This window comes from Fringilla coelebs, assembly GCF_963513975.1.
Source record: "Fringilla coelebs genome assembly, chromosome: 10".
In the NCBI taxonomy this organism is placed as follows: domain Eukaryota; kingdom Metazoa; phylum Chordata; class Aves; order Passeriformes; family Fringillidae; genus Fringilla; species Fringilla coelebs.
The window spans coordinates 5,933,144-5,959,388 of record NC_140036.1 but is presented as its reverse complement, the minus strand read 5'-3'; the positions used below and the strand labels follow the sequence as shown (position 1 = coordinate 5,959,388).

At 51.1% G+C, this 26,245-nt stretch overlaps 2 protein-coding genes across 2 annotated transcripts in view; one reads left to right on the top strand and one right to left on the bottom strand.

The window, feature by feature from the left end:
* Nucleotides 1-2,532, top strand: part of VPS8 (VPS8 subunit of CORVET complex) — a 65,933-nt gene extending 63,401 nt beyond the window's left edge. The window contains exons 44-45 of the mRNA XM_084212102.1: nt 1,117-1,197; nt 1,844-2,532. Of these exons, the coding sequence (XP_084068228.1) occupies nt 1,117-1,197; nt 1,844-1,984 (222 nt within the window). The 3' untranslated portion in view covers nt 1,985-2,532. The remainder of the gene's footprint in view (nt 1-1,116; nt 1,198-1,843) is intronic.
* An 827-nt stretch (nt 2,533-3,359) lies between these two features.
* LOC311157357 (UPF0524 protein C3orf70) lies at nt 3,360-23,757 on the bottom strand (the record flags this gene model as incomplete). The annotated part of the gene is made up of 2 exons (XM_084212018.1): nt 3,360-6,440; nt 23,583-23,757. 2 exons carry the CDS (start codon nt 23,755-23,757, stop codon nt 5,887-5,889), a joined length of 729 nt encoding a protein of 242 aa, XP_084068144.1. The 3' UTR covers nt 3,360-5,886.
* Nucleotides 23,758-26,245: the final 2,488 nt, after the last annotated feature.

The following is a 26,245-nucleotide window of genomic DNA, read 5'->3' as shown; positions in this document are numbered from 1 at the left end:
CCCTTAAAAATAGATCCCCAGAGACAACAGATGCCAGCCTGCTGCTCATGAGGGAGGCTGTTCTCCTGGCTCCTCTTGGGGTTTCTTGATGATGCTTTTGCTTTGCAATATGAGCAGAAACATTGAAAATAGAAACATTGTGGCGTGATAAATGGAACAAACCTACAAGAATCTGTGATGCTTTGTCATCTCTCCCTGGGACCTGTAAATGGTGCCATTTACAGCAGTTTGAGTGTGTGCCACCCTCTCTGCCTTGGTGCAGCTCTGGGCCCTCTCTTTGCCCCTCACTGCAGGGGGACACTTGGCCTTGTACCCGACAGCTGGGCAGGGCCATGCCTCGGGGACGTGGCTGCCTCTGCCGTATGACTCACCTTGCCTCCCCTTTCTGCCCCTCATTTCCCAGCTTTCAGTCGGTAACACCCCACTAGAGGACAAGAGACAGGACCTCATGATGCCATTACAGGATGCCAGCAGTTGTTAGTTGTCACAGGGCAGCAGGCACCCGCAGCCCGTGCCCCTCGGGCGGGCACCCACAGCCCGTGCCCCTCGGGCGGGCACCCACAGCCCGTGCCCCTCGGGTGGGCACCCACAGCCCGTGCCCCTCGGGCGGGCACCCACAGCCCGTGCCCCTCGGGCGGGCACACACAGCCTGTGCCCCTCGGGCGTTCCTGTGCTCGGTGTCGGGCTGGGCTGGGCGGGACACGGGGAAGGGCTGGGGGAAGCTGCTGCTGCCACCTGGGAAGGAGCCTGGAGAGGCTGCTTGGCCCCAGAGGACCATTACTTCTCTTCCCAGCTGGCTGTGAGTGAGTTTTCCCATGCCTTTTTTCCTTCCTCAGAGGTATCCCAGTACCATCAGTCTGTGCCATCAGGGACAGAGCCCAGCAATAACTCACTGTGGATGCAGGGGTGTAAGTGTCCTTTGGGCAAGAACAGCACTAATTTTTCTTCCCCCAAACTGGGGTGCACATAGTGGCTTCATACCAAGGCAAAGATGGCTAAAAAGACCTCCCAAACAGGTTGTGGACTGACTGCTCCTGGCCCAGGAATTAATTTCTTTGTGTAGGAACTTGATAGCCTGCTCTGCAGGGTTTCTGTAACTTTCTTACTCTTTCTCAGATGAGTTCAGAGTCTGTGTTGGATCCTCAGCAAATCCAAGCTTTTGACCAGCTCTGCCGACTCAACCGAGGCACCTCCCGGGTACGTACCCCCCATTTTCCTTCTGCTTTCAGACTGGTGATGGGCATTTTTCATGTGGCCAAGCCAGACACTGGCACTGGCAAGCGAGGGCCCTGGTTTTCTCTGGGGTTTGCTCTAGTGCTGGCACTTGGCTGTGGCACACTGCAGGGCAGCCATGCTGGGGAAGCCACTGGCAGGGAAACTATGGGAGTGGCTCTGGCTTTGTGGCTGGGCCTGATGAGTGTCCATGGGGTGATCCTTTGTGGATTTGTAACTAAGCTCCCCTCCAGACACTGTAGCTCCTGCAGTGGCTCAGAACACTCCCTCTTCCTATGCCCCTGCTGTCCCAAGGAGAGCATAGCTCCCTCTGTCCCTGGCATTTTCCTTCTGCCTCCTGCCAGTTTTGGCTGTGGATGTTGGCACTTCCAGTTCTTTCTGGGTTTGTTTTTCAATTATGTGACTTCAAAGCAGCCTAAAGACCCTGGAGAGTTGTTCAGTTGAGGACTGGCGACCTGCACGGAGCTCCACAGGGTCCCTCCACGCCATCCATGCCCTTGCCTTTACCTGGGTCAAGGCTTCTCTTTCTGCAGCAGGGACACAGTGATGCCCTGGGCTCTGTGCACCTGCAGGAGTGTTCCTGGGGTGACCAGGGGGGTTTTCCTTGCAGCTGGCTCTCCTGACGGAGCTGGCACGTGGTGACAAGCACGGGCTGCTCAGCGTTTCCCACGGGGACCCGGCCACCAGCAGCGTCTTCCAGAACGAGAACTTCCAGCTGCACCTGACGCCCCCTCCGCTGGCTGAAGAGTAGCTCCTGCCCTGGCTGCTCCCGGCTCGTGGTGCTGGGGAGCCTTCCCACCACAGCATGGGATCTTCCCCCACACCACCTGCCCAGAACCCGCTGTGCTCACCCTCACTGGACACTGGTGGGTCATAGCTGGGTGATGCCCCAGCTCTGCTTTGGCAGTCGTGGGGCAGCTGGGCTGGAAGCTGGAACTCTGGGACAAACCCCAGCATGCTGGGGCACAGGGAGGGCTGTGCTGACCCAGGGGCTCGTGGCAGCAGTGGGAACTTTTCCAAGTAACCAGATCAGCTCTGCCCTGCTGGAGGAGCCTGTCCTGTGCCCAGAGGCCCTGTGTCCTTGTGCTGTGCTGGTTCTGTGGCTGGGGGCCACACCTGAGTTCTGTGTTCTGATAAAAGCAGCTGTTCTGGCAAGGCCTGGCCTGCTGTCTAATGGCAACAGCCAAGGGGTCTGAGGGCACGGAACGGGCAAATCTGGAGAAGGCTGAAGAATACAGGAAATGACACCTGTGTGAACAAACTGACCTGCACACGCTGTGTTCTACCAACCCATTAAAGAGGCCCTTGGTTGAACTTCCTGTGACTTCTGCACTTCTGTGAGTGGGTTGCTGGTAAGAGAAAGATACATCTTGTTCCTGTGAGTAAAGCTCAAACCTCCCCTCTCACCCCATACCTGTGTTGGGGGTAGGAAGAGCGTGTGTGTAAAAAAGGTGCTGTCACACACACTCCTCTTCTCCCTGCTCACTTTAGCACCTGCACTTGGGTGTTTTGGGGTGCCCTCGGGGTCCCAGCTGCTCCCAGAGCACAGCAGCAGGTGTTGCTCTCCCTGCACACAGAACTCCTGTGGCTGATCTGTGTAGAGCTCATATGGAATGGCAGGAATATGGAGCAGCACAGCTGCCTCCAAGGAACACTGAAGCACCAGGTGTTGTGCAGAGCTCACCTGGGTAGGAGCAGTGCCAGTGTCCTGAGGTGCCATGTAGGCTCACGCCCTGCCCATGAGCAGAATTACCATGGGATGTGTCCAGCCTGCAGCCACACCTGGGCACAGGTAGGTCAGGGAGCTGAATTTGGTCATACATCAGCTGGAGCAGCTCTTTCCAGATGAGTCAGAGCTGGGCCATGAGGCTGCCCACCAGCCCCAGCACTTAGCAGGGCCTGGTGTGCTGCCCCTGGTTATTCCCTTCATCTGCCTGGCTCTGGGGCTGTGTCAGGGGCTGCCATCTGAAGCTGTGAGGAACCCTTCCCCTGCTGGAAGTCCCGCAGTGCTTCCCTCTAGCATGGAAAGCACACAGGCAGTTAGGACAAGCAGAAGGCCAGTTGTTCAGTATTTTATTCAAGAGGAAATATACACACACCTCTCCCTGGAAGGGGGAGCAGCCAGCCCAGGGCATGGCTGCAGCAACACGGCCCCACCCGTGTTTGTGCAAAGGAAGGAGCCCGGTGTTCCCTGGGAGCGCTGGGAGCCGGGTGTGTGATGGAGCAGGAGATCCCCGCGGCTGGGCCCTGCCCGAGCGCTCTCCAGCAGCCCCGGCACTCCCCAGAGCGCCGCTGACATTTTCCAGGAACAACAGAAGGAAGAGGCAGCTTATTGTGCTTAAGACATCTGAACAAATCCTGGGTAGGAGACACTCACAGCTTGTGGGTATTGCTAATTACTTACAGTTAAGAAAGAATGGATCCTGGCAGGGACAGGACCCTGCGGGCCCTGTGGAGTCTCTGCCACCAGCACTCCCCGAGGTCACCGCGCTCCCAGCCTGTGCCTGGGCAGGGCTGCAGCTCCTGCTTGCCTGCAAACAAGGTGAGCTGTGCTGGGCAGGGGTGTCCTGCTCATGTTCCCTGCCCTTGGTGCCCCAGGGAGAACTGGCGAGGAGCTCCCTGCCCTTGGGAAAGGCCGTGCTGCGCCAGCCCACCCTTCCTGCCTGGGAAGGAGAAGCCATTCCCAGGGGAGGAAGAGCCTTCCTCTTTCTAGGAGGAAACCTCAGAGGCCAGGCATGAAGAGTGAGCTCGTTCAGCTCTCCACTCAGGTTACAATTGAAAGGTTAAATATGAATAAATGCTGTAGGTTATACATAATGTTTCCTTCTACCTATGGAACGTGTCTGAATGGTCCAAAGACACCAAAAATGTTGTTAGAAACTGTAGTCAGCCAAGAAAGACAACCCCGCCCTTAAAAACAAAATAAATCCTATTTAGTTTTACTACAGCCTTTGTTAAATGCCCTCAGAAAAACAGAGTATTTTCAGGTGCCTTGTGAGAATGTATCTGTTCATGCAATGGCCCAAGTTCCTCATTTCACAAGCATTGCACATTTTTATGTAAGTCATCAAAACTATAAAACCTATTATTTTTGTCTGAAAGTCTTAGTCTAAAAAGTACAGCATTACTTGATATCCACCCATGGAAACTCCTAGACGCGCATGTGCACAGACACACACTGTTGCCTAAATGTCTTCTAAAGATACTGATTACAAAGTGTATAAAATTGGGAATACATTGTCAGGATACAGTGAGAGATGAGCCACCCTCTACCACAGACTATAATCTAGGATCAGTCACTAACTGTACAGGTTTTTACAGCCTTGGATTTACCAGGGACTTCTGAAACGCAAACAGCAGCTACACAAAGAACGGCAGTACCGCTGCAGGAACACAGGAGTTACTGGCTCCAGCTCCATGGAGCTGGCTGGAATCTGAGTGACATTTTTTGTTTCCTTCAAGCAGGGCTGAAACTCAACCTCCTGTGAGACAGCACCACTACCAGCTGGGTGAGGGACCCCTGCTCTGAACCTGCTCCTGAACTGGGAGTGATGGAGCAGGAGCCAAAGCCTCCTCTCTCCACTAGGATGACCTTAGGCTCTATTTTAACAAGCTCACATGCCACTGAGACCGTGGGCCACCTCCCAGGGGCATCTCCATGCTGTCCCCAAGCTCTGCCGACACAGTGGTGTGGCTGGTAAAATTCTTTTTGTTTAAACTTTGTTATTCTTCAGGCAAATGCAGGCCCTGAGGCCATTTGGTCCTGAGTGTCCGGCACCAAAGAGCCCAGGAGGAGGCAGAGGCGGAGCCGAGGGCGGGTTTTCGGAGGTAGTCGCTTCCTTCGCCTGTCCTGGTACTCCCCAGTCCAGTGTGGTATTGGTTAGATGGCCATGCCCCACCTCTGCCTGCTCCCCCTCCTGCCCACCTGCAAAAGTCAGACGCCCTTCCCAAGATCCAGGCAGAGAAGAGGGACCAGGTGGATTCGGGCAACTCATCCTCCTCCAGAGCAAGACCTGCCTTCTCAGGAGATTTCAGAGCCTGGCCTACCTCAGCAGCTGCTCGGTGCATAGCCTGGAGAAAAGTTGGAGGCACTTTGTGCATTTTCTAGCTTGCCATTCCAACCTGCTGGAAGCGTGGTGCCGACAGCCTTGGAGAAGGTCGCACCAGCACTAGGGAAGAGGCCAGACAAGGCGCCAGGACAGACAGAGATGGGAGGAGCCTCGTGTAGCTGTTTGAGAAAGACTAAGGGCACCTCGGTTTGCCGCTCCAGGCGTGCACCCCCCATGCTCTGAGGGACCCCTGCCAACAACCTGACAGGTGGAAACATCTCAAGTGGCATGTCCTCGTGTGAGAAGTTGTGTGCGGGGTAACCCAGACCAATAAAAGGGCCTATTTTTGCTAGAAAAGTCTTAAGATTTGTCACTACCTTACGTGCAGACGTGGGAGAGCTGATCAGGCTGAGAACGTGTTAAAATTGCTCAGGCTGCTGCTAGTTCACTATATGTAAGTCCTGTGACCGCGCTCCCATGACAGGAATCTGAAATATCAAGTGCACTGGAAAAAAGGGATTGTCAGAAAAAACAGAAACTAGAAATACTACAAAAGCAACATTACTGAGAAGAAAGTGGACTGAGCCGCTGCCGACTTGTGTGGTCACACAGTGGTTTCTATAGTCTCAATCACTTCCATCTCGCACTGCGAGGGCGACAGGAGCGGGCATTCGTCCGGCTCCCAGCTGCTATCCGGGCTGTAATCTTCCTCTGAGCTCAGCTCAGCCACCCCCTCCGTGTCCTCGTCACACGACTCCATGTAGTGAACCCCCACCGCGTTGATGCCGGAGTCCTCAGAGCTGGACGGGGACGAGCAGTGCTCTGGTTTTGGTGTATTGCTCTCCTTTGTGATTAAGGCGTTGCGGACGGAGCCCTCGTCGGGCTTTGCCCTGTGCGGGGCGGGCGGCTGGCGCTGCACGTAGCACATCTTGCCGTTGATGCACTTGACGCGGTAGTTGTCGATGAAGAGGTCGGCGATGGTGCAGAACTGCGGCGCCTCGGGCGGCAGCGGCGGCTGGAAGGCGGGAGCGAACTTGAGGAAGTGCTCGGTGAGCGACACCGAGATCTGGATGGTGTTGGGGGACTCCCGGGGGCGGACGGGGATCTCGGTGCTGGGGAGCTGCTCCACGGGGGTCATGGGCTGGTAGACGTATTTACCTGTGGGGACACACGGGAGCGGTGTTTAAAGGTCTTTGAGTTTGAACAGAAGCGATGATGTTGACACCCTTGGACATCACCAGCAGCTCTCTGCTGGCAGCAGCTGCTGCTTCTCTCGTGGCCTCTCCAGGTATGGATCCTCTGACACTTAATGCTGCAGGTAATCACAACCTCCTGTACCCCAGTGCTGCTCCCCTCCCTGACACTGCCTTGAGGACTGCTGTAGGCATGACTAACTCTGGAGAATTAACTCCGAGGCACAACTCTATAGCCGTGAAGTGGGAAAGATGCCAGGTCTGCCCACCCTGCCTTCTAGGAGGAAGAAAATGGACAAGATTCTCAGAGGCTTTTCCCCCCCCACTGAACCATAACATGTAAGTTCTAGCTTGCATCTTTGCTACAATGATCAAAATTTTATTACTATTATTCCAGTGAGTCTCCTTGTCCATGACTCCACGTTCTTTGTTTTTAGGGATTAAATTGTGTTTTTCCATATTATAAACCAGAAGTTCATACATAACTACAATTAGAATTTTAAGGCAGAAAATAAGGGAATTTCCAAGCTTTAGGCATCTTGATTATCTGTTTAAGTAGTAAGAAAATAGGATTATGTTGGTTATATTGAGCAGAACAAAGTGTGAACTGAACATCTTCACTAACAGAAATAAATAAGAGAGCAGAAAATTGGGACTATGTCAGGAAAAACTGAGAAACCCGAGGCTATGCCTAAGACTGTAAAATGCTGCATTTTATTTGCATGAAGCCTCTGAAAGATTCACGTCTCCCCAGGGGCTCATCCACTGGGAAAGCACAAATTTCCAGAAGCCTTGTGAGTAGCGGGGCTGTCAGAAGAGTTTTGCTGCACGAGCTGCAGATCCTGCTTTGCACGGGAAGCAAATGCACCAAAGCATGGAGGGGCTGTGGGGGTGCCTGGAGCTCTCCAGGTGCGGGGCAGAAAGCTCCTGCAGAAAGGAAGGCAGAGTGCTGGTGTGTTTCCAGCTCACAGGTAGATGCAGCCTTTTCCCCTGAATTAGTCATTCCTTTGGAACATCGCAGAATGGCTCGCCTTGGGAAGGATCGTAAAGACTACGGAGTTCCATCCCCCTGCCGTGGGCAGGGACACCTCCTGCTAGACCCGGTTGCTGTAAGCCCCGGGGAAGGGCTCGCTCCCCCTGCAAAGCCTCTCCGAAGCAGAGAATCCCCCTGGGGCCGGGAAACCCCCCCAGCCCTGGAGGAGCGCTGTCGGCTCTCGGCAGCTGCGGGTGCTGCCGGCGCTCCGGGGCCCACGCACAGCCTGTGCTCTGCCAGCTCCGGGATGTCACCGGCAACCTCGAGCGCCGGGAAGGCTCTTCCCACCCCGCAGTGCTGCTGGAAGGGAAACGGGTCATGTGAAAATCGGCTGGGGTTTCCAATCCCCATAGCTCAAGGACAGGGAGTACAGCTGAAAGGCCACGGAACCGTGGCTCTCCGAGCTCTGGAGAGTGGGAGAGGCTCCAGGCACGACGAGGGAAAAGCCCACCCGTGTGCCACGGGAGGAGAGCACAGAGCTGGCAGCAGAGGGAAGTGTGTGAGCAGCTTCGACCAGCTCCCCTCGAATACCTCATCCAGTGTTTTGTCCCTATGATCTGTGCAATGGTAACTGCTGACAGAACCATGGGGAAAGCTCAGTGACAAGAAATCAAGCTTTTCCCCTGTCTGCTTGTGGCTGGATGACAGAAAACACAAAGCCATCCTCTCCACTTGCCATCTCTGTACCATGGTGTAGCTCCTAAACCTGCTGTGACTCAGAGGAATGAGTGTTGGCATCCAGCAGCTGCATGCTCCAGCCACAGGCAGAGCACAGCTCTCACTCCTCCAGCACAGATCCTTGGTTCTGGCGTCTCTGAGCAATGGGGTCCCTCAGAGGTTGCTCAGATCTTGTGGACAGAACTTCCCTGGGAAGCTCCTCACCCTCACAGCCACAGCAGCAGCCCACGGCTTCCTGCCATCTGCTGCTTCCCAGAAATCCTTCTGTGAAATTAGTGAACATTAAATATGCCACAGCCTTGCAAAGCCCCACAGCTGATGATTACTGTGCTTCTGGCTTGGATAGTGTCTGATAAATTCAACTCATGGAAACTGAAGTGCAGCCTGCCCTTGCCTGAAACCACAATGCTCTATTTATCCATAGATTTGGAGGGCTTCTGTGTGGGCTCCTTTGACAACCAATGATAAAATACAATCAGACACTGATGAAAAACATTTCTTCATCTCAATTCAGTGCTGCCTCTATTTGAAGTAGTCCAAGGAAGGGTCCAGTGAAGATTTTACCAGGATCAAGAAAAAAGTTCTCTGTACAAGAGGACTCTGTTTTTCCCCTTAAAACAGTCACCACGTGCTGGCAGAAGGCTGAGGGATGTTTGGAATATAAAGCAATGTATTTAAGCCAAGGAAGCTTACAGCATGGGCATGAAATGGTAAAGCAAAGACTCTTCAGTTTGACTTTTTTGGTGTTTGTTTTTCCCGTTTTGGGAAAAGAAGAAGAGTGGTGGCCAGGTCAGCCAAGGAGTTGCTGCAAGCTCAGCTGGTTGTCTCTCCACTGCAGCCACACAGCAGCTCCCTGCATGTCTCAGGACTGCCCTGCTGGGACTAATTCCAGAGAAGGAGCAAAGAGCACAGGATTGCAGAGCCTGTCTGTGCAACCTCACAGGGGCTGAAATGTTCCTCACGTTCCAAGGACAAGCTCTGCCAGGGTAAAGCAGGAACCAGCCAACACACAGCAAAGAGAATTTTCTATGCTAACTGATTTCTGCATTTCTTTAGAATTCTGGTACAAGTTTGTCAAGTCTTAGCTGGTTTTAGAGGTAATTTTAAACAGATTAAACTTGTTTCAAAACATACCAGGTGCTCAGAACTGGGACTGTCAGACTGGATTGTGGACAATGCTGAGCCTCTGTTACTACCCCTCACCCTACATAATGCATGGAAACTCATCAGCCAGGATGCAGCCTATGAAAAATAAATGCAGAAATTAGAAATAAGATTTCCCCCCATACCTGCAGCTTGCAGGATTGCCAGAATTTTTCACTAGAAATGCCCCTAGAAGCACAAGTCCCCAGGTTCTTTTATAATCCATCTCAATCTGATCAAATACCTGTGGAAATCAACAGCAATATTTTTGCTGACTCTGAAGAGCTGGCAACAGTCTGTGATAAAACAGTACTTTGAGCACCTATTCTGCTCCATTCCATCTAGTACACTAGCTCAGAACTTATTGCCTATTTATTCCAAGTCAGCTGAAGAACTCTGTGACTGCACTGTGCTGATGAACACTCCTGTAAAAGACAGTGTTCTGTACAAATTCAGATGTCACACAAGACACCACATCCAAAGTTGTTTCCTGGGTCACTTCCCTGCCACTGCCTATGTGGAAGGTGGTGAAGGAAAAGTACTGCACTTGTCAAACACCTGTCTAAAAATCAAACTCCAAATCCTGTGAAAAGAAATTCGCTGCATTTGCAGAAGTTTGGGAAGTTCTTGTGCACTTTAAGAGCTGCTGTGAAGAGGTGTCACAGTTCTGGCTCTGCACTTCCACTGCCGTGGCAAAAGGGCTCAGGGGAAACAAGAACCTGCTCCCCTCCTGGAAACAGTGTGAAAGCAGGCTCTGCCAGAATGACTGCCATGGTAAGTCTTGGTTGTCCATGACAGCCACTGGTTGACAGGGGAGATGATGAAACGAGAGACCCCAGAAATAAGTCTATAGGCTACACTTAACCATTTGTCCCCCTAAGGCTGCTCTGTGCTCAGGGCATTATCCCCCACCAACACTGCTCCTCTGTCTGACCCCTCGAAGTGACAGCAGCCTGTACACAACGAGAAAGGGACAATTGTTTCTCCGTTTCTTCAGCTGGCCCTTGTGCCAGCACACAAACCAAATCCTCAGGGACCTGGCACATGCTACAGCCAACACTCAACTGCAGAACAACTATTCAGCTATGTCCAAGGAAGTGAGTGCTGGGCAGTGCTCATCTCCCTGTTGCTCTGTGCACAGAAATAGGATTTCTATTGCCAAATCAAATGGATGCTGTTCTCTAAAGCCTTGGCTCACTCCATGCCTCCAGTGAGCCTGCCAGCAGGCTCAGGCAGGATCCAGCAAAGCAGGGAGCTCTATCATCACCTGCACATCTCCAGCAAACTCAGGCAACTTGGAAATTTTTTATGTTTGTGGCACTAATAAGCAGAACTATGTGGCTGATTGACTGGAAGCTGTATTATAGAGCCTCCTGCTTCCATAACCCCAAATCAAGCTTTGAGAAACAAGCCACAAGGTCATTTCTCTCTGATTTTTTGCTAATTGGGCAGTCTGCATGCATCTTCACCAAAGAGACAGAAAACAGCAGCAATTTCTGTGGCTAATATGAAATAACTTAACCATGAAATAAGCAGAGGTATGGCTGGAAAATTTTCTTTTCCACTTCCCTCTATCCCAGCATTCTAGTTTACCTAACACTCATTAATGTGCTTGACATATTGAAAAAAAAAAAAAAAGTTCAGCTTTCAGGAGGGAGGTTTGCTAGAACAAATTCTCAAATTTTACCCTCTCAAAAGGAGGACTTAGTCCTAATAAATAACACCATGAATTGCACTGCACTTCAGAAAATGGTAAGAGAGAGCTGTAGATTTTACAATTCTAAGTCAGCAATACATACCATAGATATTTGTTTGCATGCGAGGCATTTAGACATCTATTAACTGAAAGATAAAAGCTTTTTTCATATGTATTCTTCCCCCTGCAGCTGCTGGAACAAATATTTCTACAGCCTCCCATCTGCCAGCTCATCTATCTCCAAAAATCAGCAAGGTTAACAAAGACCTGCTACTTGGCAGCTATTGAATGTGACCTGGCTCAGCTTAGGAGCTGCTCCTGTGTGGGCTGAGCACTCGTGGAAGTCCCAGGCAGAGGCAGGCTGGAGGTGAAGTGGCTCTGATCCCAGGGGAATCTCCGTGCCTTTGGCTGTGGTGGATGCTCCAGAGGGGCTGGAGCTGTGACCCCAGGGCACAGTCCATGGCTGCCACAGGCCCCTAGTGAGGGTGTGGAGGGATGTGCCCTGTTCACCACAGGGAGCTGCTCCCCAGATACTGGTGCCTTGGTGCTGCCTGAGCATACACCTGTGTAACAGCACCAGTAATCCCCCCTTGTGAAGTCCAATGGGATTCTCACTCCAGCTGTGCCAGACTTTGCTATTGCCACTCGCAACTCTGCCAAAAAATTCAGCTCACACAGGAGGGGAATTGGTCCCACTATGAAGAACATAAAAACTCTCTAATTAAATACCACACAGCTCTGAAGGAGTGAAGGCAAAGGAAGCATTCATAATGCATGTGTGACAGGAGACAGAGCTGCCTTGGAGGGGATCTGCATTATTCCAAGGAGAGCTCCCTGCACAGCTGTTCTGTGTGTGGAAACCTTGGAGATGAGCTTCTCGAGCACTGGCTTTGCTCACACAAGAGACAGAGAACAATCAAGCACTCTTCCAGCAGCATTTGTTCTACGTCTCCCGGGTGGGGCAGGAGAGCCAAGTCTGGTCTGAGGAAGCACCAGGTGGATGTGCAACTCTCTGGCAGCTGGTGACAACTCTAAGTGGGAATGGTGCCCTGCTGCCAGGGCTGGCACAGTGGCCCCAGGACAGTACAGAAGTTGTCACACCCAGCTGGGCCCCCCAGGGCAGTGGATGGCACAGGTTTGCCAGCCCAGCCAGAGGGCCTGGGAAGGAACCAGGCAGGGATTCACGGCTGGCACAGCAGAACCTTGGGGCAAGGGAGGGTTTCCTCCTTCACAGCCTAAGGCAAAGCTCGCTGCACATCCTGGACAGGTTTATGGAGGTTTATCAGCCTGCTGGAGGTGCCCACCGCACCTGTTCTTGCCAAGTGCCCAGCAGAGTGGAATTCCATTGGGAAGTGTGATGTTGGGCTGAGTCCCTACCTGGGGTCATGGCCCTCCCGCCCTGCCAGCTGAACAGTGGACAGAATGACTGCTCTGGCTCTTCTCCTCCTCTCTCCAGTTACATGCACAGCTTGGAACAACAAACCCTTGCAAACAAAGCTTGTCCTACCTGTAAATACTTGCCAAAACCTATCAAAACTCCAAACTACACTTAGAGCACAGTAGTAACTTTTCCAGAGGGATGAGAACAAATGGAAGGAGAAACCCGGAGCATATTTACAGATGGCACATGTGAAAAACTGCACTGCTCACCCAGCCTGCACTTCTTTGTGATGAATGGAATAGACATCATGTCATATCCAGCAAATCCTCGTGGGCTGCATGGTGAACCAAAGATGTGGAATGAGCCACCAGAGGAAATGGAAAACATTTCAGGAAACTGAGGCACTGCCAGATTGACAGGCTTAAGTAGAGCTGAACTGGGCCACTGGTGGTTATAATAAGGCATAACTGAAATGATTGTCCACCATGAAGAAGCCTTGTAGATAAAGATATGCAGCACCTCAGTGTGAGTGATATTTCTGCCTTGCATTTTGTCCAAACAACTTTGAAAAAGCACTGAGATTGCTCAAACAAATTTCTAGTGTGGGGAATGCAAACAGAACATTCCGCATACCTGCAGGAATTCTGGCAGAACTAGAAGGCCCAGTAAGGGGTCACAGAAGAGACTCCAAGGACACAAATCAATTCAGCAAAGGAGCAACAGAAAAAGCAGCCACACACCAGGACCTGAGCAGGCTGAAAGTGCAGCAGGAAGGGCTGGCAGGTTCTGCTCTAACAGAAATGTATCACTGCAAACAGCTCCTTCTCACAGAAGCACCTCCATCTGAGCACTAATGAATCCACTCCATTCCAGACCCCATCCAAGCACAGGGAAGAACCAGTCCAGCAATGTTTTGGCAGTGGCTGCCTAGGAGCAATTCCATACAGCTGCCAGCTCTCTCCTGTGGAGGTGTTCCCTCCCTGCTGTACAGCCAGACAGCTGTGCCAGCCCCTGACTCGACGCTTTTCACAGGAAACCAGCACAGACGGGGAAAAATCAGGAAGTTTTTCCTCATCAAATTTGTATTTTAATGCCCTTTTGTCTTGATCTGTTTTAAATACAAAAAGGATCATGACAGTACATGCTGTGAGCTGTCTAAGCCTTTGAGGAGTTTCTGTGCACATCAGCTTAAGAGCAGGTAACGCTTAAATGCAAACAGACCCTGGAGCTTCCTCCATCATCCCTGCTCTTTACTCTCATTGCTTACATGGATTTACTGGACTTAAAGAAAAAGCAACCCTGAAGGCTTGAGAGATGCAGCCATAAACCCTCTTAAAGGGGCCATATTTGCTCACTAACCATTGTAAGGGAACAGAATACCAGCACCCAACAAGGCAGCGAGCAGCAGCACACACCATGTGTGTGTTCTGGAGGAGCTCTTTCCTTTCAGTAGCTGGAGAATGTCACCCATACCACAGGTGCTACTAACCCCAGCTCCATGCTGGGTTCCAGAAACACAGAAGTACATGCATGGAAAGTGTGGCACAGCCCTGGTTACTTCTGCCAGCACAGCAGCTGGGCAACACTACCCAAGCTCTGAATCCAAGGATTTTCATCTTCCAACATCCCTTCCAAAGCCACCCCCAAAGGCCAGAATAGCCATTTCTTACACATTCCCCTGAGAAATTTTATCCCCCAAGTTACACTAGATATTTTTAAAATTCAGTAGAGAAAATAGCAAAAAATGGCTTAGTGCTAAATATTTATTCTACAACCCCATCCCTGAGCACCATCTGCTCAAGCTTCAGCAGCCCATGGTTTCCATGCAGCCAGTCAGTGTACTGACAGGGAAACAAAGCAACATAAGCACAGCTCCATGTCAAACTACCCAGAAGACCATGGCATTGCCTGGAAATCAAAGGGACTGGAGACAAGATCCAGTTGTCTTCAGGTGTGTGGTATGTGCTGCTGCAGGGGGCACCCTGAGCCTCTGCACATGATGGAATGCTTTCTTGGGAATTCTTAAATAAGCAGAACAGCTCACCAGGTCCTTGAAGGAAAAGTCCTCTCTAAAGACCTGCACTCTGCACCCACAGGAGACAGCTGGGGCAGGAGGTTGGGATTCACAGCTTGGAATAGACACATCTCTGTGTTTTCCTGGTGGCTGACAGGAGAAACAATGGCCCATGGGGCCTGCTGTACCTGTGCTGATCCCTTCCTGTGGCCAGAGCCCAGGATCTGCTGACACATCATCTGTGCAGTTGCTGTGCGGGGGCAGGAGCCTTCAGGCTGGACACCACCATGTTCTTCAGCTCCAGTGCTGGGAACAGGATCCTTATTCCCAACACACTCTGTTAACCCAGTGCTGTTCCTGCTGCCTCATGCACATCTCCATTCACATGCCATTCAAACCAAGCTATTTCTATCACAAGCCTCTAGAGAACCCATTTCTGGGGATTGTAAAGGACTGCTCTCCCTGCTTGTGCACAAAACACATCACCACCTGGAGCTGAGGAGTGCAAGTATGGGCACCAGTGCTCCCCTTGGAGGGGTATGGGATCCAGCAATGCTCTGCATCAATGCACTACCAATGCCCAAGTACTACCACCGGAGGTGGAGCAGGTGGATATCACATTGAGCCATTGTGTCACACAGTGCCACTGCAGGCAAGTGACTTGGGGCACCTGGACAGCACAGCTGGGAGCACAAACAGCTCTCTGCTGTGAGCCAGTGCTGGCAGAGGTGAGAGCATCACCCTTGGCTTCACATCCAGAGAGGAAAGATCCCACAGGACCAGCTGCAGAATGGCTCCTGTGCCAGCAGATCAAGGTCTAGTGGCACAGGGAGGAAAAACAAGGCAAAAGGTGAGTGTCTCCTTCTACCTGTCCTGCCTACAGCTGGGCTAATTCTGGTGGACTGCAGGAAGGCTGCAAGAGCTGGTCAGTCCACCCTGGCACACCTGATGCTGCCCCAGCCTTTCACCAGGGGAGGGAGGGAGGGAGAGTGCAAACACCTGGAGTTGGGCTCAGGCTTGGGAAAGCACCGAAATCCAACCAGGCAGCTACACAGCATGGAGCAGCCAAGCACCCTGCCTGCAACAGGGGAGCACCAGCATCATGTGTGGCTGGGAGAGGGACAGACAGAGCCTGGCATACAGAGCCTGGCACAGCAGGGAGTCATTTCAGGGCTGGGTGCATGCACACAGCCAAACAAGCAGCTTCGAGAGCAGACGTGTGGGCTCTCGAGCTCCGCAGCCACCAGTGAGAACAAGAATACAAATGCATGCCTCTTGCTGAAATTGTTTTACAACGTAGGTTACATATAAATTCCAACTGTTACATGGCCTAAATTAAAGTATGGCTATGTTAAAAACAAGACCCAGTTGCCAAGCAATCAGTTTTCACTTTCCCAGTAGGTTTTTGACTCCCCTCTATGTGAATATACTCAACTATTGGCAAAAACATCTCCAAATGGCACAAACTGCACTTCTTGAGTTCTGTGATCAGTCACTACATAAAAATTGATTAGTGGAAGAATCAAAGCCATTATGAAAACATACTCTGTATCTTGTGGGCAGATAAATTCATAGAGGTGCTGGAAGAAAAACCACAACACATTAAACCAGGGTCACTTTATATGCAGAGAGAGAGATGCTCTACCTGGAATCCAATCTACTGTCAACCAGCTTTTGCATTAGTATAAGCTTGTGCCATCCATCAGCAGCTAAGCCCACACTGTCACAGCTCTCGGGAGTTTGGGAACATCTTACACTGTTTGTGAGTAAAGCATTTTGTTTTTTATCCTTTACAGAAACACAAATTTCTAGTAGAGTCTCACCAGCGTGCAGAAATAAGTTACCAAGGCTGGCAGTGAGTCATGAAGTGTACAGCAGCCTGGTTAAATCGAGAGCCATTACATAAGAACACCCCAAGATGCCCCTGTCCTACAAGCCCGGCTCTGCTGGTGCAGCAACACCAGCGGTGACAAAACGTGTTCTTGATGAGCACACAGGTGCTGTCAGGAAATTGGAGGTCCTGTGCCAAGCACCTGAGAGGCCCCTTCAGTGCTTCCAGCAGACCTGAGCAGTGTCAGCTCAGCAGACCTGCAGGATGGAAGTCACAGCGAGGACAATCTTGTGACTCAGTCTCATGGGACAATGCAAGGCTATGACCACAGGCTGCCAGTTAAGACCCATGACACATCCATCAAGAACCACAAGGGGAAGGATGTGACAGCAGGCACTTTTGCATTGGGCACTGGCATTAAGCAGGCTCACAGACCCAGGCTGGCAAACAGATTCCCTCACCTGCAGAGTCCAGGAAGGAAGCCACACGCTCGCCACAGGCACAGTGCTCCATGCAGATTTTATCTTTAGCCTGTTCCTCTGCAGTGACAAAAGTGCCAGCAGCCTCTCACCAGCAGGAGCACAGCCCTCACCATGCAGGGTTCAGGACACCCTGCATTCACAGACAACCCCACCAGCTGACAAGACACAAGATTAATGAACTTTTTCTTCAGAAGAACTTGCTTCTGGTAAGAAACATCCCCAGCCTTGTCCTTTCAGGTTTCTCAAAATCAGCACTTAACCCTTCAAGCAGCCACAGAGGAAGGGTGTCAGTTATCTGCCACTCTCGGAGGCTCTTACCAGCAGATCACTGAGTTTGGGGCAAGCAGATAAAATTCTTTGTGAATTATGCCTCTCAGGTGGACAGACAGATTACAAAACAGCCTCAGAATCATGCATGACAAAGATTTCAGCTGGCAGGAAGTGTTTTGGTACACAGGTCCCTTTTTCTTTGACTTTTGGAGAAAGAAGTACAGTGATTTCTGTTCAATCACACATGAGCTGTAAAAGAGTTAGTCCTATGAGACACACTAAGCAAGTAGTCTGAATTCAGAGATTTTCCAGTGGTCTAATTCTGTTAAGTGATATCTGCACCTTTGTTAATAATAACACAACGTGTATGTCTCTAAACATTATAGTAAGGATTCAAAATGAATGGCAGCATGTTCTTCCAGAGGCGCTGACATTCCCACAGGGTACAAGGAATCAACACATGTGAGTTCTCTTCTCAATGGTACATTCATACTGTGATTTCTAGATTATAACTACAACCTGAGGAACAAAATCCCATCCAGGTCTGGAATGGTGCACCCATAAAAACTGTCAGTGTTTTCCCTTAGAGTAACACTTCAGAATATCAGAATATATTAAGCTGACATTCTTTCCTTGGTTGTGTACAGCTTAGTGAAACGAAGCTGGAATATCATAGCTCTTTAAAATACAGGTGAAGAGAAGATCTTGCACAGCCACAGGCAACAAATCCTCATTAAAAGTCTTTTCCCATTACAAGCTGCAACATCCACCTTTCTGCAGCTCCTGCCTGGCACTCAGCATAATGCCTTGCTCTGTGCACAAACATCCTGTCCATACATGGACTTAACAGGATGAATGTTCAAATCCTTTTCACAAAAGTAAATTAAAAATGCCTATTTGTCCCAGGATTTGTGTCATTCTCCCTCTAGACCAAGCTGATTTTTTTCTGGGAATTCCCAGTCCTACTGCTCCTAGCTCCACTACTCCATTCCACTTTAAGCAAGAGTTTTCCATGAATAAAAATGTATGAGTTCCTCCAAATACTCAGAATTTCAGACACAAGCATGTTACAACTCCCTTTCCCTATTTATCCAACAAATTGGTCATCAGGATGTAGTTTTGCCCTGTGGAACAGTACTGTTGGAAATTCAAGTTGCCCTCCCCACTGCCAGGCTGGCTGCTTCCAGTGCCCATCACCATCTGCAGACAGGGACACACAGAGCACCAGAGCACTGCTGCCCTTCTGCTCCCTCCTGGATGTGGAAACGAGCTCTACAGCCACCAAAAACCAACATGAGGAAAACTCACTGGAATAAGAGCAAGGCTTTTGGAGATGTACAGTGTATGCTGTGCTGCAGAGCACTCCAGGGCTGTGGCTGCTCCTCTAACATGCAGGGATTGACAGACACTGGCTGCAGGCAGGCACAGCTCCTCTTCAGACCCCCCCAAGCCCTATCAGGATGCACCTGAATTCCTCCCCATACCATCTCAGCTCACTTACCAGCTCTGGCACAGGAAAGCAGGGCTCCCTTGCTGATTCCCTCCTCACAATTCCCACAGGCAGACTGGGGTCTGGGTAATTACATGGGCTTGGGAGATTGTCAGAGCCCCTGCTGATGGCTTCTGTCACTGGAGAGCAGCAGAGACACCTTGGAAATGCTGCTGGTGTGCACAGAGATCCTGAAATGCTGCACACATCACTGTGTGGCAGGGGAAAATGCCTGCACCTGGGCCAGGTGGGTACCTGCCAGAGAGCAGGCAGGAGCTGCCATGGACACACACCACATCTCCCTGGAAGACGTTTACTTGAGGATGGCCTTGACAGAGAACTTTCACCCGCTTTGTGCAACAGACAACAAATGCCTTCATTTTAAAATGTTATAAAAGAAAGCCACTAGTGATTCAAGCAGAGAAGAATGTGAGGAGCAGTATCAGCTCAGAGCACACCCAGGTGCAGTGACTGTGCTGATTTGGCTCGTTCCCTGGCTGCAGCTGTGGGCAATGGATAAGGGATAGCCCCCTCCCCTGGCCAGCACACAGCTGGGACTGATGAGACCCCAATCACAGGGACTGTGCCTCTGCTGGGTGCCCTCAAGACACTGAGAGGAAGCAATGGAGCTCTGAGAGCCAAGAGAAACCCTGGGCTGCCTGTTCAGGTGAGCAACAAATGTAACCGTACTCTAGTTCTACATTCCCAGAATATTGCTAGCATGACCAAATTTAGAGAAGCCCTTCTCCCCAAAACCACCCAGCAAACACATGCCCTTTGTGGCATGCCACCCATCACACAAAACCATTTTCTCCTCTTAGCTGAAAAATGACAGTTTCTTGGATCTCTTGCCAGGCCTGCCTGACCTCATGCAGAACCTGCCAGGTCTGGCTGCAAACTCCAGCCGAGCAGTGCCATAATTTGTGATGCACACCAGGGACTGGGAAACTAATCCAAGGCACACCTGCAAGTGCTATCCACCACCCAGCAAACTGCAAGGCAGGGGGGAGCAGGTGTATTTTTAAAAACCTTTCCTGCCACCATGATCTTGTTCCTTGCCTGAGCCCAGCAATATGTTCCCTTCCTGGCCCCCCAATGGAGATCTCACGCTTTCCCCATGCTTGGTTTGTTTTCTTGTAAAGGTTCCAAACAGCTCAACCTGTAAAAGTGGTGGTACTGAAATTTATATGCTGCATTTACTTTTCAATATAAGATATGCAAAAGTCTTTAAGGAGCTTAAAGCTTGCTCTTTTGATGCTGAATCGGGGGGGAAATAGCATAGAAAGGCTAATACAAGGTGGCACAATTACTGTATATTGATGCAACTGCTGTGGAACCACGATTCATCATGTATTATTGATAATTGCAGCATAATGTACTGAGGGGTTTGCAGGGTGTTTAACAGAATGCAAGATATTCAGATTACAAATGAACCCAGTTGCAAGAGAATGCTCTTAATTGTATCAAGCATGGTGCCTTCTCTCACAGTTAATTCTTAGTAAGTAAAATTAGCAAAAGTCAAAGTCCTGCTGTCAGGTCAGGACAGATGCAACCCTGATGATCTGATCCTTTCTGGCATAAGCAAGTACCACCTCAGAGCCAGCAGCCTCACAGCCAGCATCAGTGCAAATCACAGCTGCAGTGGAAATCCCGAGGTGAGGAAAGGGAGGCAGGCACCTTGCTGCAGACCTGCCTCTGGCATGTTTTCTCTGGCTCTGGAAAAAGTAGATCAGAGTAATTTAAGGCTCTCAGCTTGCATCTAATAAACAAAACCTCCCAAGGCTGTCAGAGGGGAGGAAAGTGAACAGGGGGCTGCCACCCTGGCAAAGGGAATGCGTGCAGGACATAGAGCAAGCAGGAGAAATGTGTAGTGGGTCAAACACAGGGCTGAAATAAAAAACACCTCCTGGCCCAACACCTTCTTCCCTGCTGGGAAAAGGACTCCTGAGGCTTGAGCCCTCTTCCTGCTCCCACATGGGGACTGGAATCAGCACAGCCTCCTGGCAGCACGCAGGGGAGGGGTGTTGAGGACAGTACAGCAGCAGGGACAAGGTGTCCCTGCACTCCCAGACAGAGCCCAGCAGCTCCAATGACACCTGAGGCACCCCAGCACCTTCCCATCCCAGCCCCTCCAGGCACACCCATCCTGCACATTTTTCATGCAACTCTTATGGAGGCTGTACCTGGGTTCAGAGCTCCCCACACACGGGAGCGCATTAGAGAAACACCACACTGGGAAATCTGCTCCCCACCAAGCCCAGAACAGACTGAAAAGGACCTAAAATGAACTCCAGGCTTAGACACACAAGTCATACAGGCACCCAGGGCAGCTGAGGCTCTCAGAGCTGTTTGGATACACCAGTCAGTCTCTAATCTCCCTGCCAGCTATTATTGCCATTTTACGGACAGAGGAACATCGGCAGTAAAGAGAGCGCCTCCAGTACTGCTCACTTCCGAGCATGCCAGCCACAAGGGCTTTGGGAATTCAGGCTGGGTTCTTTCTCAATTATTTCTTCCATAGCCAAGTGGTTCTGCAATGCTAAATTGCTCCTGTCACTGAAGTAAGCAGATGTGATTCTGAATACACATGAGGAGACAATCTACTCATCATGGCATGGTGAGTTTTTGTAATTTCTCAGTGTAAGTGCACTTTAACTGAGTTGACATTCTTGAGGACCTTGGCCACTGATGGAAAATAATACTTCAATGGCTCTTTTAATTGATGTAGAGTTTCCTGTTCCCCAATACAGCTCTTAAGAGTCAGAGAAAAGCACTTTCAAGAACCCTCTGAGGATTCCCAAGTCAGTATTACAGCACTGCATTTATGCAAGGTAACTCCCAATACTGTTTAATTACATCTCTGACCTCTATACAATTTCCCATTACAGACTTCATTCTTACCCCTTTTAAGTCCAACTCAACTCATTCCACAGGAACAGGATACAAAGAGATCCTTAGCTCTGAAATTTGCATTAGGAAATGAGGGGCAAGAAGGGAGCACACTTCACCATGGCTTTCAGAAGATTAAACAAGGCAGTGAAGTGTGTGACTTTCTTTTAAATCCTCCATTTAAAATCTTGGTTTCTTGAGGCAAAAGTATCTCAACTTTTCCTTAACCATAAAGGAAGAATTGAGAAGGAAGTCTGTACTTCTTGCAAATGCTATAACTATTTTATATCTTATAATTGCCACACAGAAGCAAAGGGTTGGATGGGATCTCAAGTGGTCTTTCCAAGAGGGAAGCAGCTCCATGTAATGCCTAAGAGACACCAGTCTAAGCCTTCCCTGAAGGACCATGACTCTTCACCTTCTCACGTACTCTGTTCCCCTGCTGCATTTCTCTTTCTAGTTATGATATTTTCCCATATCCAAACCTGAACTCTCCTTGTCACAGGTAAGAGATACCTGGTTATCTGCCACCTCTGTGCAGAGGAGGACTCAAACACAACTGCTCTGCAAGGCCACCTCACACTTTGCAAAGCTCATCAGCCCTTCCCTTCTCCCTCCCTCAATTTTTTACAAACCAAACAACCCTTTCTTTTGCACCCCCTTGTAAAGCATATTTTTCTAAGCTGATCTCTGCCATCTCCTCCTCAGTTCTCCTACAGTTCTATAAAGTGCAATGCTCAAAGCTCAGCCCATCAGCCTGGTTTCCTCATCACTGAGCTGAAGAGACTAATTAAATTGCACGCTTGCCATGCTCCTGGTAATGCATCCCAAGGCGAAGGCTGGTGTTCTGGGTTTGGCTTTTCTGCCACACAGTCCTCCTGCTGCTGAGGCAAAGCAGTTTGTGATCCATCCTAATCCCCAGATTCCTCTCTGCAATCATTTCTCTGGGTGTTCCCAGTTCCATGTTTGACTTCCCCATCCCAGGACCATTCCCAGATGATTTTGGGTAACATCTCCAGTTTATAAGCACCATTTGAGCTCTGATCCAGAGTGCTCATAAGCCTTTATATCTTGATGGTAGCCACAAATAACTGAGGCCAGGGAAATGTTGGGAAGAATCTAGGTCAGAACCTTTGTGTTACTGATGAAACACCAGTGTCCCTGTCCCTGTGCAACAGGTGACTGTGGCACCTCCTCACACAGCCAGTTGTGCCACACAGTACTCAGGGCACAGACAGAAGAAAACCTTTTGTCCTGAACTGCTTTTAAAAGAACCCCAAATCAAGGCAAAAATCCTGAAATGCATATTTAATTGATATAGAAGCTTGCATCCAAACAAAAGCTGGCTTTTGGGGCAGCTCCACTTCCCTGTGAAACAAAATTTGTAAAAAGTCTGTGTGAAGGGGAATCCGTGAAGGTGACTAAATTGCAAGGAGAGATGGCAATGGCAATGGATTTAAAACGAGAATGGGATATCAGGAGTCCAGGGACACGTTCAGCAGCACCATGTAACCCTCTCATAAGAGTCCAGCATTAACCTTGACCATCCAAGCTTTAAGATCTCCAGAACACAACACAACCCAAGTACATTGCTCCATCACCATTTCCTGACCTCACATCAACACGCTGCTGGGAAAGCCTGCTGTTCAAGGCTCTACATGATTAATTATTCATCAAACTATGTTTGGACATCCACAGTTCAATCTCAGCCTCCATGATTAGATACATCAGGATCTTGAATACTGATACTAAAGTCGTTGGGCGCCTTTTCACCAGAGTTGGCTCAATACTGGACTTTGAAGCTATCTGCTATATATAGCCTAAAGCAGTTACATCTCTGCTCAAAGGGGTTTACGCTTGTAAAAAGAAAACCATTAGCACTGAGAATGAAGTGGCTGCGAAGGACAGCGGTGCCACAGCCCACCCTCCGGCCGGCTCACGGGGAAGAAGAGCACTGGGACTCCAGGCCCCGAGGGAACTCTCCGGGCATCGCTGCTGCTGCTCCTACAGAAGCAGCACCCGAGGTCAGGGTACCACTGGGGCCGCCTGGGCACGGACAGCTCCGGGAGCGGGCTGCTCCTGGCCGCGGGACGGGACGGACAGAACGGGACGGGCGGTGAAGCGGTGCGCGGGGACCGACAGGGCATTCGGGACGGCCGGGATCGCGCACCCCCCGCCCGCTCCCTCATCCCCTCACTCACAGTGGCACCATCCCAGGTGGCAGCACCAGTGCAGGCGGAAGCAGCGGCCGTGGCTGTGGGTGGCGCAGAGCGAGAGCCCGTCGCAGGGCTGGAAGTCGGGTCTGCCCGCGCAGCTGCGGGCGAGCGCCTGAGCCTCGTCCAGCTTCTCGCTCTTCGCCGCCGCCGCCCCGCTCATGGCGCCGCCGCTCCGCCCGCAGCCCCCGCGCCGCAGCGGCCAGAGGAGGAGGAGAAGGAGGAGGAGGAGGTTGAGGACGAGGAGGAGGAGAAGGAGGAGGAGAAGGCGCCGAGCCGCAGCGGGGACCGCCCGCCCGCCCAGCGCCGCGGGGGCAGCGCCGCGGGCAGGGCCCGGCCGCCCGCCTCGCCCCGCCCTGCCCCGCCCCGGTCCCGCAGCACCGCCCGCGGTACCCCGATGGCTGCAGCAGCCGGTGGCGCTGTGCCCCGATGGCCGTACCTTCCGATGGCTCTGTCCCTCGATGACCATGCCCCACGATAGCAGTGCCCTGCGGTGACCGCGGCCCCTCATAGCGGTGTCCGCGATGGTGGTGCCCTCGATGGCGATGTGCCCTGGAGGCCGTGTCCCGCGATGGGCCGCACCCCTCGGTGGCTCTGCCCCTCATGGCAGAGAGCGTGACCCGCGGGCTGCCCTGCGCGGCGGGGTGAGCCCGGCACGGTGCCCGAGGGCGCTGCCGGCAGCTGAGGGCCGCTCTGAGATTTCCCTGCTTTCCCAAGGCGCTCGCAGCGGCGGGAGCGGCCACCAGCCCCGGGAGAGTAAGCCCGGCTCCCAGCAGGGCTGTGGGCCGGCTGCCAGGCTGCCCCGAGCGCTCGCCCGGCCATGTGGAGCTCCTCTCCAGACACCACCGGATTGATAAATGGGATCCAGGCACTCTGGCACTGAGCAGCAGCCTCCGGGCGAGTGTGGGCAGCAGGCAAGCAGCCCCGATTACAAGCGATCCGGGGCGCTCCGAGTGTGCAGCTCTTTGCTAGTCTGTGAGACAGGTGGGCACAGGTCACCCCTGCAGTGCCAGAGCCAATGGAGCAGGACACTGAGCTGCTTGCACACGTGGCCCGCAGCTCAGGCAGGTTTTAGTTGTTTTTTTTTCTTCATCATGCTACTTCATTTAATTCAGAAACCTATTTCTTTCTAAGCACACAGTGAATTAAAAAAAACCAAAAAACTGATAAACTTTGTCTTTCATTTTGTAAAATAATCAGTAGATATCATTTTGGTTAATAAACATATGAAAGTGTATTGTTATTTTCCAACAATTATATCTTTAGACCAAAATTCAAATTTGGATTTATCTTGAGCCCTGGCTACATTATTTGTTTCTTAAGTGTGGTGGTGGACTTGTTTCCCTGCTATGTTTTAAAGAAAATTGCAGTTTTATTGCTGCTCTGCTCAGCACTGGGAGTTGAAGTCCTCTTTCTGTTAGAACAGAAACCAAATGGTCATTTCCATAGTCCCTTATCTTTGTACAATACCCAATAGTTCTATGTCAGAAACAGTCAAAACATACTTATTTTTCTGTGTTTTCCAGAATATTCCCAGACAGTTCATATGGGGTCTGCCCTTGGATAGATCCCAGAGGTGTCCCCATCCTGTACACTCTCCTGGAGGTGTGCTGAGAGGACTATTTGCTTCTTGCCAATAAGAAGGACTTAAGAGCAGCCAAGCTGCTGTTGTCTGGCTGTGATCAGCTCCTCATTTTGTGTCAGACCAAGGGATATGGGTCATAACTGCAGAGCACAGAGTTGCACCGAGACTTTGAACCACCTCTGACTGTGATCCCTGACTTGCAGTTTCTGCAGACCTGGTTTCTGCAATGCTGCTGGCCCTTCCTGCTCCTCCATGGTCCCCTCCTCAGCGCCACATGACTGTGTCCCAGCTGTGCCCTCACCTTCTCAGGTCTGGAATGGCTACACCATTAAACTCAGCCTGTCTGGGAGGAGATGGGTGCCCAGTTGCACTGAGCAGGGGCTTTGAGCCTCCCTTGGCATTGGTCACCAGGAGTAGGAGACCTTCACAGCCCTCTAAATTTTAAATGTCTCCAGTGTTTATTACACTGGAAAGAGAGTATTCTTACACTCCTGGGGGCTTATCTGCCTTTGTTTTGCAGAAATCCCACTGAAATCTGCAAACATTTAGGACCTTGCTCAGCTGTTTGCAAGCAGAGGAGAAACTGATTGCAAATCCAGGTGTTTCTTTGACACTGTCCTGATGTCCCCCTGTTCCCTGGAGCCTGCCAGGAGCAAATGAAGGATGCAGCTCAGCTCCCAAGAGAACCCTGGCCCAAGGAGATCTGGCACTTCTACCTGCTGGCACGAAGTTGTTCTTCTCCAGCACTGTCTCACCTCCAGAACTGCTCTCAAACCAGCCTGGGCTGTCGGATCACTTTCTGTTCAAAAGAAATAAAGAGGGAAGGTGAAATGTGGGTTACAGAAGGAGGGGTGGGTGTTTCTGGCAAGACCCAAGCGCCCCGTCCAATTTGGGCGGACGCTGCAGGACTGCACTTCTGAGCAGCCTCAGGCAGGGAGCTCTGTGCCTCCTTTTGAAGGGCCAGTGCTGCAGGGGACTCTGATCAAAGCTAAGGCAATCCTCCCCTTTGGTGCACTCCCATTTGCTACTGTTTTGCACAATGCCTGTGGCTGAGCAGTTAATGGAG